This window comes from Coregonus lavaretus, assembly GCF_964263955.1.
Source record: "Coregonus lavaretus genome assembly, chromosome: 1".
NCBI classification, from domain to species: domain Eukaryota; kingdom Metazoa; phylum Chordata; class Actinopteri; order Salmoniformes; family Salmonidae; genus Coregonus; species Coregonus lavaretus.
In genome coordinates, this window is record NC_139988.1 from 57,364,108 (window position 1) to 57,378,304 (window position 14,197).

The 14,197-nt window shown below is 39.8% G+C and overlaps 1 protein-coding gene across 1 annotated transcript in view; it reads left to right on the forward strand.

Annotated features, from left to right (window-relative positions):
- The first annotated feature begins 543 nt into the window (after positions 1-543).
- The window catches only part of pik3ap1 (phosphoinositide-3-kinase adaptor protein 1), a 28,809-nt gene continuing 15,155 nt past the window's right edge, over positions 544-14,197 (forward strand). The window contains exons 1-9 of the mRNA XM_084164591.1: positions 544-789; positions 1,643-2,068; positions 2,474-2,703; positions 10,021-10,165; positions 10,382-10,524; positions 11,339-11,471; positions 13,380-13,576; positions 13,759-13,942; positions 14,035-14,106. Of these exons, the coding sequence (XP_084020717.1) occupies positions 735-789; positions 1,643-2,068; positions 2,474-2,703; positions 10,021-10,165; positions 10,382-10,524; positions 11,339-11,471; positions 13,380-13,576; positions 13,759-13,942; positions 14,035-14,106 (1,585 nt within the window). The 5' untranslated portion in view covers positions 544-734. The remainder of the gene's footprint in view (positions 790-1,642; positions 2,069-2,473; positions 2,704-10,020; positions 10,166-10,381; positions 10,525-11,338; positions 11,472-13,379; positions 13,577-13,758; positions 13,943-14,034; positions 14,107-14,197) is intronic.

Genomic DNA, 14,197 nt, shown 5'->3' on the forward strand with positions numbered 1-14,197 from the left:
GAAGTCTTCTGAGAAGTGCTTATGAGTTTTGTAATGTGGTTTGGGCATGAATACTTTATGCATGACAATATAGTCACATAACTATAGAAATACAAACTGTTTATTTTATTTTATAAATGCTTACTGAATAGGCTATTTGATGAGGTAATCTGTTGTAAGTGATGTGGGCCCACAAGACATGTCTATACCGCCAAAATGAACCCTCAGTCTCTGACATGCTTTTTGTGGTATTTTCAGGTTGACATTGAAAAGCACTCATTTTAATGTGTGAGGAAGTTAAAAAAGTAACATGTGACAACTATCAGGTGTGTGTGTGTGTGTGTGTGTATTATTGGTGGTGTCAAATACAATGACTGCTTTGTTGTCTTCGTATGTTTGCTCTATCATTACTGTTTTGACTTGAGGTTTGTTTTAGTTTTTGTTGTTACAAACCAAACTTTGTGAGAAGAGATGACTCATGTCACAAGCACTAGTTCATGTCTACACAAATTACTACAGGATACAGTCTGCATTTCTATCACACTCCTCTCAGGGGAATTTCTTACTGCTGCAACTGTTTTAGGAAGTGCCACTCAACATCAGGAAACTGTTTCTATTAATATGACAGCGCAGGGGGTTAGTTGGTGAAAGCTGTTCATGCGAAGAGGCTAAATTCAGCTGGGAAAAAAGAAGGGCTTAACCCCAAAAAGTAAGGGCAGCCATTCACAAGGACAGATGTTTGGTGCTGTGAGTTGATGCAACTGTTCTCAAACTTCACAATGGATAGAGTTGACTCGTCCTCAGAATCAGGTAAGAAGTTAACTTGTTGACGTCTTAAATGTCTTTCTTTTTTGTCCGATGTTAGCCTGACAATAATATACAAATGTTTCTAATTGTACAAACCAATACTATAAGCACTCACTGCACACTGTATAACCTATTGTTGGTCAATCAACAATTCAGCGGGGAAGAAAGAAGGGCTTGGTTTTAATGAATGTTGTCATTGAGAAACTTAAAAATGACATATACTTAAAACTGTTTCAAGTTTCTGTTAAAATAGTTTTTCTGTGGTTTGACTGAACGTGTAATGTAAAAGCATTTACAGATTTGCTTTCAAAATAAGGAAGTTAGTGTTTTACTCTTCCTGTAGTTATGGTTGACAGCTGCATTGGTGACACGTTTTTGCATGTCATCTCAGCAAAAGCTTTGCAAAACAATTTCTGACAATAAAGAAGCTATACATATGCTGTTTCTTTAATTTTTAAGATTACAGGGATGAACTTGGCTTGATTAAGTAATGAGTTACAACAAATTACTCTGACCAATGTTGACTCTGGTCAATGTTTGCTCAGCTCCCTATTGACTGTACTCAGTGTTGTAATCTCAAACAGCATGCCTATTCATTCTTGTAACCACAGCAACCTTGAAATCTCATAGCTCGGGCTGTTTTGGACACCTGGAATCGTGTAGTTTCAGTGCAACGTTTAGCATAACTCCAGCATTAATACCCTGACTTTTCCTTTTCTCAAGAGAAAAAAATAACTATGAAGATAATATACCTTAATTCATATCAAATTAAGTACAGTTATAAATGTTTATAAAAGTTATACATCTTTTGATAATTAATAGATAAGAGAATTAAATCCCATAATTTGTCTTCCAGCAATGTCTGGATTCCATTCCACGTGCGAGCTGTTGATTGTCCATGCTAGCGAGGCTCAGGAATGGGCAACATATCTGCAGAAAATCTTGAAGTCTTCACAGAAGTTTCCCAAGAGGTCTATCGTATTGTTTGCAGTTGACTGTGCTGATCAGCTACATGGATGTGACTTCAACATTTTCCATAATAGTAAATGCATTGTAATGCTACTGACAGCAGCAATCCTGGACATTCTAGATGACCCTGAAGTCCTAGGAACTTTTCAGAAACTCCTTCACCCTCCACACAGAGTGGTGGCGCTGTTGTGTGGAATGTCAGAGGATGACATATCCACTGAATGGTTTGAGGACTGGCAGAGCTGGAGAAAACTGTATCCTGAAGATGAACCTGCTCTCTACATCTCTACCATTCTAGAATCCATTGCTGACAGTATGTTCACTTTATAATACCCTTATACGGTGTGGGGAAAGTATATAGCCAGATTCTCATAACATTCAGACATAAGTTTATGTTTGAGTTTTTGTTTCTCTGTTTAAAGAGCATGAGCAAGTAAACTCCTGTAGCTCAGTTGGTAGAGCATGGAGCTTGCAACGCCAGGGTTGTGGGTTAGATTCCCACGGGGGGCCAGTGTGAAAAAATGTATGCACTCACTAACTGTAAGTCGCGCTGGATAAGAGTGTCTGCTAAATGACGTAAATGTAACCAGTTGTGAATTTACAGGCTAAAGTAACCAGTTGTAAATTTACAGGCTAAACTTTCAGTTCATTCAATTCACCCACTTTTCAACTGAGACCTACTGATAATAGGTTTTTATTTGGGCTTTGTATTCAAAAGGTAATACAGAAGAGGCTGAACATGATTTGGAAGCTACGGCAAAAACAGAAGCAAAAATCCCTGTGGTCAAGAACCCCAAAGCTGAGGGGACAGAGGAAGAGTCAGTGACAGAACCAGAGTGTGTCCAGGATGACAGTGACAATGTGAGAACAGAGGTCCACCCAAACCAGGCAACGAGCCCCACACATCCCGCCTGCCTCACTGTACAACCAAACAGAGTACTATGTGGGGTAAGAATAGCTTAACATACTATATAGACAACGCTGTAATGGTACTGAACAACGTTCAAAGATTTCATCTGGACAGCACAACATAAGGAAAGATGAATGGTACATAACCAGTATAGTGCCTTCAGAAAGTATTCACACCCCTTGACTTTTTCCACATTTGTTGTTTTGCAGACTGAATTTAAAATGGGATTACATTGACACAGGGTCACTGGCCTACACACACACACACACACACAATACCCCATAATGTCAAAGTGGAATTATGTTTTTATACATTTTTACAAATTAATAGAAAAAGAAAAGCTGAAATGTCTTCAGTTAATAAGTATCCAACCCCTTTGTTATGGCAAGCCTAAATAAGTTCAGGAGTAACAATTTGCTTAACAAGTCACATAAAAAGTAGCATGGACTCACTCTGTGTGCAATACTAGTGTTTAACATGATTGTTTAATGACTACCTCATCACTGTACCCCACACATACAATTATATTTAAAGGTCCCTTAGTCAAGCAGTGAATTTCAGACACAGATTCAACCACAAAGAACAGGGAGGTGTTCCAATGCCTCGCAAAGAAGGGCACCTATTGGTAGATCGGTAAAAATATAACAAAAACAGACATTGAATATCCCTTTGAGCATGATGAAGTTACTATTTACACTTTGGATGGTGTATCAATACACCCAGTCACTACAAAGATACAGACATCCTTCCTAACTCAGTTGCCGGAGAGGAAAGGAAACCGCTCAGGGATTTCACTCGAGGCCAATGGTGACTTTACAACAGTTACAGAGTTTAATGGCTGTGATAGCAGAAAACTGAGGATGGATCAACAACATTGTAGTTACTCCACAATCAGTGGCGATTATAGAATGTAAATCTTGATGGGGCAAACTCAACCCATTTTTTAAAATGCATGCCAGCAAAGCCACTACACAATATTTTATTATTTTAATTAGGGCTATGTGGTCTAAAAAGGAAGGAAAATACAATCACGAGGATCCACTTTTATAGACAATATACAGACGCACTGACAGTGCATTGTGCAAACAAAATAACCCTTGCAATATCAACTGGAATTATGTGGGTCTATTACTGAACTTTTTGAATGGGAAGAGACTGTCACTGGCAAACATGGTTACAGACCCAACAACATTATATAGTATCCCCTCCTTGTGAAGAAATACACATGAGCTAATTATAATACACAAAGTTATCAAAACAATGAAATCATTCCAACATTGCCTAAAATGATGAATAAGATACTAATGAGATAGACCTACAGTATATGTATATGTATATATACAGTATATATACAGGTACAGTATAGTATACTTACCTACAGTAAGCAATATAACAATTTAGATGTACAAACTATTGCATAAGGGAACGATGAGCGGATAAGAGGCAAGACGTAATTTCGATTAAGACATTAATGAGCGAGTAGTTGCTTTAACTTTTTGTTCAGCACTTTGAAATGTACAGTGACAGAATTCTGAACATGGGCCGTTCTTACAATATTCTCCCTGTGCACCAAGTCAGAACCGTAGGATAAATAACGAGGGCATATACTGTAAGCAGACAATGAAAGCTCTTACAATATTCGATGATGACATTTCTGTAAAACAGGCTATAGGCTACATGTGCACCACCAAGTCAGAACATTAGGCTAACTTCTGTGGGGGAGAGGGACCAAATTCTTAGGGTGATGGGCTACTAACAGCTTACTACACAACATACACTTAGTATTACTTTCTTAGCTACTGTATACATAGCTCCCTGGCATATAACATCATTTATGCAGCAGTATACAAGACATATTTTTGGCCTCATCGTTGTTGTGTTGTGCTCACTTGAACGTAGCGCGGCGGTCCTTCTTGTGGGCAAACTTTGCCAGACTTTCTCTGGATTTATGGTGCTTTCAAGACAACTGGGAACTCTGAAAAAAACAAGGTTGAATCATGATGTCAGTGATCTTCAGGTCGGAGCTCTAGAAAGAGGCCTGATTCCCGACTTGGAATTCCGTGTTGGATGACCGTTCAAAACGTATTTTCCCAGTCCAAGCTAGTCCCCCCCCCCGAGTTCCCAGTTGTCTTGAACGCACTGAAGTCTGAGATTTCCCAGTTCCGAGTTTCCAGTTGTTTTGAATGTGGCAGAAGTCATGCTGGATTGACAGCATGGCCAATGTATTTAACATTTTCTGGCCCGCTAGCTAAGACTGTGAAAGTATGAAGTTGACATGATCAGTCTAATCAAAGCTACAGTAGATATAACATGATTTGAAGTCATTTTATCTGTGGCTAATGACCTTGAGCCTTCTTGGACGGGCATTTCTAATGTAAATCTATGGCAGCACCAAAGGGGGCTTGAACTGCCTAGCTCTCCCTGTAGATTCGGTGGTGACATAGTGTCCCCATGAGTGACAGAACACTGAGCCAATCACGGCGCAACTAGAGAACATTACCAACGCCTACACTCTGTACTTTCGCTGGCTGCCTCTCCACCAGCTAAACCACTTCTATGCTCGCTTCGAGGCAAGCAACATGAAGCATGCATGAGAGCACCAGCTGTTCCAGATGACTATGTGATCACGCTCTCCGTAGCCGATGTGAGTAAGACTTTTAAGCAGGTCAACATTCACAAGGCCGCAGGGCCAGATGGATTACCAGGACGTGTACTCCGAGCATGTGCTGACCAACTGGCAAGTGTCTTCACTGACATTTTCAACATGTCCCTGACTGAGTCTGTAATACCAACATGTTTCAAGCAGACCACCATAGTCCCCGTGCCCAAGGACTCTAAAATAACCTGCCTAAATGACTACCGACCCGTAGCACTGACGTCTGTAGCCATGAAGTGCTTTGAAAGGCTGGTCATGGCTCACATCAACACCATTATCCCAGAAACCCTAGACCCACTCCAATTTGCATACCGCCCCAACAGATCCACAGATGATGCAATCTCTACTGCACTCCACACTGCCCTTTCCCACCTGGACAAGAGGAACACCTACGTGAGAATGCTATTCATTGACTACAGATCAGCATTCAACACCATAGTGCCCTCAAAGCTCATCACTAAGCTAAGGATCCTGGGACTAAACACCTCCCTCTGTAACTGGATCCTGGACTTCCTGACGGGCCGCCCCCAGGTCGTAAGGGTAGGTAACAACACATATGCCACACTGATCCTCAACACGGGGGCCCCTCAGGGGTGCGTGCTCAGTCCCCTCCTATACTCCCTGTTCACCCATGACTGCATGGCCAGGCACGACTCCAACACCATCATTAAGTTTGCCGACGACACAACAGTGGTAGGCCTGATCACCGACAACGATGAGACAGCCTATAGGGAGGAGGTCAGAGACCTGGCCGTGTGGTGCCAGAATAACAACCTCTCCCTCAACGTGACCAAGACAAAGGAGATGATTGTGGACTACAGGAAAAAAAAGAGGACTGAGCACGCCCCCATTCTCATCGACGGGGCTGTAGTGGAACAGGTTGAGAGCTTCAAGTTCCTTGGTGTCCACATCACCAACGAACTATCATGGTCCAAACACACCAAGACAGTCGTGAAGAGGGCACGACAAAGCCTATTCCCCCTCAGGAGACTGAAAAGATTTGGCATGGGTCCTCAGATCCTCAAAAAATTATACAGATGCACCATCGAGAGCATCCTGACTGGTTGCATCACCGCCTGGTATGGCAACTGCTTGGCCTCCGACCGCAAGGCACTACAGCGGGTAGTGCGTACGGCCCAGTACATCACTGGGGCCAAGCTTCCTGCCATCCAGGACCTCTATACCAGGCGGTGTCAGATGAAGGCCCTCAAAATTGTCAAAGCCACCCTAGTCATAGACTGTTCTCTCTGCTATCGCACGGCAAGCGGTACCGGAGTGCCAAGTCTAGGTCCAAAAGACTTCTCAACAGCTTCTACCCCCAAGCCAGAAGACTCCTGAACAGCTAATCATGGCTACCCGGACTATTTGCACTGCCCCCCCACCCCATCTTTTTACGCTGCTGCTACTCTGTTAATTATTTATGCATAGTCACTTTAACTCTACCCACATGTACATATTACTTCAACTACCTTAACTAGCCGGTGCCCCCGCACATTGACTCTGCACCGGTACCCCCCTGTATATATAGCCTCCCTACTGTTATTTTATTTTACTTCTGCTCTTTTTTTCTCAACACTTTTTTGTTGTTGTTTTATTTTACTTTTTTATTAAAACCAAATGCACTGTTGGTTAAGGGCTGTAAGTAAGCATTTCACTGTAATGTCTGCACCTGTTGTATTCGGCGCATGTGGCCAATAAAATTTGATTTGATTTGACCACAGAAAGTACTGAGCTAGGCTGAAACACCTGCATTTTGGAGTGCCTTACTCAAGAAAGAGACCATGTTTGTATGCGGCTTTATTAACTCAATGATACATTTTTTTTACATTGTTTGCAAACTGATGTGACATGAATGAATGCCAAAATAACATGCAAAAAAGGCAATAACAATAAATAAATAAATATATATACATATATATATATATATATATATATATATATATATATATATATATATATATAGATAGTTGAAGTCGGAAGTTTACATACACTTAGGTTGGAGTCATTAAAACTCGTTTTTCAACCACTCCACACATTTCTTGTTAACAAACTATAGTTTTGGCAAGTCGGTTAGGACATTACTTTGTGCATGACACAAGTAATTTTTCCAACAATTGTTTACAGACAGAATATTTCACTTATAATTCACTGTATCACAATTCCAGTGGGTCAGAAGTTTACATACACTAAGTTGACTGTGCCTTTAAACAGCTTGGAAAATTCCAGAAAATGATGTCATGGCTTTAGAAGCTTCTGATAGGCTAATTGATATAATTTGAGTCAATTGGAGGTGTACCTGTGGATGTATTTCAAGGCCTACCTTCAAAGTCAGTGCCTCTTTGCTTGAAATCATGGGTAAATCAAAGGAAATCAGCCAAGACCTCAGAAATAAAATGGTAGACCTCCACAAATCTGGTTCATCCTTGGGAGCAATTTCCAAACAACTGAAGGTACCACGTTCATCTGTACAAACAATAGTACACAAGTATAAACACCATGGGACCACGCAGCCGTCAAACCGCTAAGGAAGGAGACGCATTCTGTCTCCTAGAGATGAACATACTTTGGTGCGAGAAGTGCAAATCAATCCCAGAACAACAGCAAAGTACCTTGTGAAGATGCTGGAGGAAACAGGTACAAAAGTATCTATATCCACAGTAAAACGAGTCCTATATCGACATAACCTGAAAGGCCGCTCAGCAAGGAAGAAGCCACTGCTCCAAAACCGCCATAAAAAAGCCAGACTACGGTTTGTAACTGCACATGGGGACAAATATCGTACTTTTTGGAGAAATGTCCTCTAGTCTGATTAAACAAAAATAGAACTGTTTGGCCATAATGACCATCGTTATGTATGGAGGAAAAAGGGGGACGCTTGCAAGCCGAAGAACACCATCCCAACCGTGAAGCACGGGGGTGGCAGCATCATGCTGTGGGGGTGCTTTGCTGCAGGAGGGACTGGTGCACTTCACAAAATAGATGGCATCATGGGGAAGGAAAATGATGTGGATATATTGAAGCAACATCTTAAGACATCAGTTAGGAAGTTAAAGCTTGGTCGCAAATGGGTCTTCCAAATGGACAATGACCCCAAGCATACTTCCAAAGTTGTGGCAAAATGGCTTAAGGACAACAGAGTCAAGGTATTGGAGTGGCCATCACAAAGCCCTGATCTCAATCCTCTGTCAGGAGGAATGGGCCAAAATTCACCCAACTTATTGTGGGAAGTTTGTGGAAGGGTACCTGAAACGTTTGACCCAAGTTAAACAATTTAAAGGCAATGCTACCAAATACTAATTGAGTGTATGTAAACTTCTGACCCACTGGGAATGTGATGAAAGAAATAAAAGCTGAAATAGATCATTCTTTATTATTCTGATATTTCATGTTCTTAAAATAAAGTGGTGATCCTAACTGACCTAAAACAGGGAATTTGTACTAGGATTAAATGTCAGGAATTGTGAAAAACTGAGTTTAAATGTATATAATAAAACATTTTTTTATTAATTTTTTTGCTAAAACAGGTGGGGCAGAGCCTTACAACCCCACCTGCCCTGAATGACGGGTCGCCACTGTCCACAATACTAACCTAAATGACAGAGTGAAAAGAAGGAAGCCTGTACAGAATAAAACATATTCCAAAACATGCATCCAGTTTGCAATAAGGCACTAAAGTAAAACTGCAAAAAATGTGGCAAAGAAATTGACTTTATGTCCTAAATACAAAGTGTTATGTTTGGGGCAAAACCAACACATCACTGAGTACCACTTCATATTTTCAAGCATTGTGGTGGCTGCATCATGTTATGGATATGCTTGTCATCGGCAAGGGAGTTTTTAGGATAAAAATAAACGTAATAGAGCTAAGCACAGGCAAAATCCTAGAGGAAAACCTGGTTCAGTCTGCTTTCCAACAGACACTGGTAGTTTAAATTCACCTTTCAGCAGGACAATAACCTAAAACACAAGGCTAAATATACACTGGAGTTGCTTACCAAGACAACATTGTATGTTCCTGAGTTACAGTTTTGACTTAAATCGGCATAAAAATCTATGGCAAGACTTGAAAATGTCTGTCTAGCAACGATCAACAAGCAACTTGACAGAGCTTGAAGAATTTAAGAATATTGTACAATCCAGGTGTGCAAAGCTCTTAAGAGGCTTTCCCAGAAAGACTCACAGCTGTAATCGCTGCCAAATGTGATTCTAACATGTATTGACTCAGGGGTGTGAATACTTATATAAATTAGACATTTCTGTATTTGATTTTCAATAAATTTGAAAACATTTCTAAAAACATGTTTTCACTTTGTCATTATTGGGTATTGTGTGTAGATGGGTGAGAAAATTTTTTATTTCATCCATTTTAAATTCTGGCTGCAACACAACAAAATAAGTCAAGGGGTATGAATACTTTCTGAAGGCAATGTACATGATACTGTCTTAAGTGTAAAAGTTGTTGGAGTGTATAGTGTTGTACAACCATGCCTCTTGGTTACTACAATTTTGTGAGTGTGAATTTTTTTTATTTCTTGATTCATAGAGGCACACCCTCAAATTACCCTAAAATTATAAATCAGCTCAGGACAACTTTCTTTGCAATTGCAGTTTTTTTAGCAAACACCTATTAAGCCTAGAATAAAAAAATAAAAAAAATCCATTATCTGATGTCTCCATGATGACTGTACGTGTTTTACAGGACCATGCAACTATTTTCATTATCTTTTCAAATAAACTGGACAACCAGTTGAAAATGGAGGTGGAGTTTTCCTCTAAAGATTTAGCTGCAAAACGGGTTTTAGGGATTTTGGAGAATGAATACACCATCAGTGTTAACGCGCCTGGTAAGTAGGCTACCTTTAGAGGCTTTCAATCGCTATAGAGGAACATTTAGACCACTTACCCAGTCTTCTATTTCACTTTCACTTATTCTATTTCACTATTACATTCTTATTGTGGACATTTCTTTGACCAATGTGAATAACTTGAAGTGATTTGCCAGCCACTATGCTGTATAGTAGATAAAGAATGCTAACCCAGATAAATGTCATCTTTCCCAGATATGCCAGCAGGAGAGATGTCACTCACTCTGCATGGCAACGACTCACCAGTCTGTTTGAGGCCTGTAACATACTACACAGTCATGGGAGAAGTCAGCAGTTACCTTGAACTTGCAGCTGCTCCCATGGACTTTATGTGTCAGGTGAGAGTGCTCAGTACAGAGTAAAAACACAGTAATGAAGACTGACAAATTCAGTTTTCAACATCTCTAAATAATTGATTTTGAAAGGGATAGTTCACGGGGGTGGTTTCCTTACCCTGTAAGGTTTGACAGCAATCCATGCTTTGGTTTAGTTTCCCTGGCACTGTTTCCAAATGCTAAGATTTTATAATTTGTGCCAAATCCAAGTCCTGGTACCGATATTAGAATTTTTCGCACATCATGCCCTAATCATACGAAAGGATCTCAAATCGATTGTGAAGTTCAACAAAATCACTTATAGATGATTTAACATGATGCGAAAAATGCTAAAATCAGTACCATGACTTGAATGGGATTTGTGCCACAAATGCGAGTGCCTGTTACCATTTAGTAGGCTTGCAACAAGCTAAGGTGCTAGGGATGGGCTTAAAATGCAAGCTACGGCTCCAAGCATCAGTGGTTCAATCCCAGTGACTGGTTTTGTTATTTTTGTTTTTTTCTGTTTAAACCCTATCTCAAACCTTAACCCTAACCTTAACCAGTTGGAATTACTGCCTAAACTTACATTTCGGTTTCAGTTTTGTGCAGTTTGATTGAAGGCTAACATATGGCAAAATACGCTGTAATTAAAAGGGCAAGAGAGGCCATCTCCTGTTGCCTTCAGTTATGTCAAATGTCTCTATTTTCATTGGAGGTTGCGTTGCATCTCACACAGACTAAAGCTTCAAGAAAGCCTAAAAAACATTAATGTTTAAATTCTTTAGAACATATTCAATTTCCTTCAATAGTATGTTGTTCATTTCTATGTTTCTAGGCATTCAATATCACATCCAATACCACAGAGTCACTTGACAATATGCTGACAGACTCGTTAAAAGGCAGGATTCCTGCAAGTGGACTTCATGTGTTTGGAATCAGACAGATCGAGGAAGACAATATGGCTGCATGTAAGTGCTTTACATTTTGACCAGAAAATATAACGGAATGATACATTTGCTTGTCTACACACTAACAGTTCTATTGAAACTGGTATGCATGTTTTTGTGGTAAGGAAAAACAATGTGCTAGCTAGTTTCTAGTGAATACTTACACTACATTGTTGTAGATGTTTCACGAGAGAGTAAGGGGAGTTCCTCAAACAGTTCCACTAATCTCAGTTAGGTATTTTTTTTAAATCATATTCTTTAAAATCAAGTGATATGCAGTTGCGGCCAAATATATTGGCACCATTACACTTTTCCCTATTTCTTATAAAATACGTTGACATTTAAGCTTTTGGCCACCAGACCTTCTAATTGGATTTTCAACATTGCAGAACACATTTAATTTTTTTAAACTTACGTTTACAATTTTAATTGAGAAAATATAGACAAATGGCATTGCCAAAATTATTGCCGCCCAGGAGCTAGTAATTGGTTGCACAGCCTTTGGCCAAGATAACTGCAGACAAACGCTTCTTGTAGCCATAAATGAGTTTAATGCACCTTTCTACTGCCAATTTTTTTAGCAACAAACTGCTCTAATTCTTCAATGTTTAAAGGGTGCCCTCCACCAACTGCTGTTTTCAGATCTCGCCATAAGTTTTGGATGTGATTCTGGACTCTTCGCTGGCCACTCCAAAACAGCCCAGCATCTCTTACTGAACCATTCCTGGGTGCTTTTTGATGTGTGTTTGGGGTTGTTTTCCTGCTGGAATAACCTTCAAATGGAGACCCAGGTTTTGGACACTGGGTTGAACATTGGACTCCAAAACACCTGATAATCTGCTGATTTCATGATGTCTTGCACTTATTCAAGGCCCCCAGCACTAGAGGCAGCAAAGCAACCCCACAGCATGATCAAACCTCCCCATATATGACATTGAAGAATTAGAATGGTTTGCTGCTGAAGAGTGGCCCGAATTGCCAGTAGAAAGGTGCAGCAAGCTCACAAGAAGCATTTGTTGGCAGTTTTATAATTTTTTATTTCAATTTATTTTAGAAGAAATAGGGAATTATTTCAGTAAAGTGCAAGGGTGCCAATATGTTTGGCCGCAATTGTATTTGCATTTTTTTTTTATGGGCCAAAAATACAGACAGTGGCTCTAAGCAGAGTTGGGGTCAATTCCATTTAAATATAGGGGTTGATTGAAAATCCCTCCCTATATATTGAGAATCAAAAGACACTAAAACATAAAGAATGGAGTAAAAACAATCTTGCAGTTTGGGTTATGACAGTGTAATACAGTTGTAGTAAGCAAGTATGTTATTTGCTTATTTAATTATTTGACATTACCATTTAATGACAGGAACTCTTACAGATTGTGCCTTTAATTACAGATTATGCCATTAAATTTACTCTGACAGTCAAATTAGTTCCTAGACGGCCGTATATAAATCCATCCTTAAGCAGACAGTTGTTATGGTTATGAAATTGGATAAATGGGACACGTCGGGAAAAAAAAGTTGCCAAAATGTGATTTTTTCAAATGACCGATGAACTACCATTCACCTGCTGTAATCATCCAAATGTTTTATCTGGGACATCCAAAAAATTTGATCTGGGACATGGCCACTGATCATCCAAAAATGTTATCTGGACATTCAAAAATGCCATCAAATGATGTCCACATTATTTTTTATCTGAGAGTCCAAGAATCCCCATCGAGTTATGTTGACATCCAGGGATGTGATCCAAGGTCCAAAAGGTCAATACATTCTGTGTTCTAAATTTAGGTGAATTGGGAATATTTCTTTTTTGGGAACATTTCTTTTTTATCAAGTTCAACTTTTATCCTGAAGGTTTTGAGTCTTCAAGAACGTTCATAACAAGTGGAATAGATCACATAGATTCATTTGACTGTTTTTGTCACTCAGGTCAGCGAAAGCAGGAGCTTCCCACTCTGCTTCATTTTGCTGCAAAGTATGGGCTGAAGAAGCTTACCACAGTCCTGCTACAGTGTCCAGGTGCCTTACAGGCCTACAGCGTAATGAATAAGAATGGAGACTACCCAAATACACTGGCAGAGAGGAGCGGTTTCTCTGACTTGAGACAGTTCATGGACGACTTTGTGGTAAGTCCATTGTTAGTATGTTTATCTTGTATCTCTCTAGTGTGATCTCAATTATGGGAAATGCTCTGAATTGCACAACAATTAAATCAAATAGCAGCTACCGGTAAATCATATTGTAGTAACTTTCTGAAATAATATCTTTAGTGAAGACTAAGACTATGTGCACGATATCTCGTATGTAGGAGACGGCTGACATGCTGAAGTCTCATATCAAAGAATCCATCTCGGCTAAAGAAGATGATGTGTACGAGTCCACGTCCATCTCCTCTCGAGATATCATCATGAAGTATTCCCTGAACCCCGGGTGCCAAGAAGACATCTATGAGTCCATGATGGGGTTAAGCCCAGACTACATGGAAGACCTATGTATGACTAATTACATGAAGTACCATTTCCCATTGATGATGATGATGATGATGGATTAATATCATTATCTTTGAATATTTTATTTCCCTCAGATGAGGACATGGAGAAGGCATTAGGAGAGTCGCATAACCCAGTGGAAATCATACTTAGAAAGTTTTTTCAAGGTAAATTGACAAAATATGAATGCTGGGAACTGTTTCATATCGATATACAGTGCATTCAGAAAAGTATTCAGAAAGTATACGTTACAGCCTT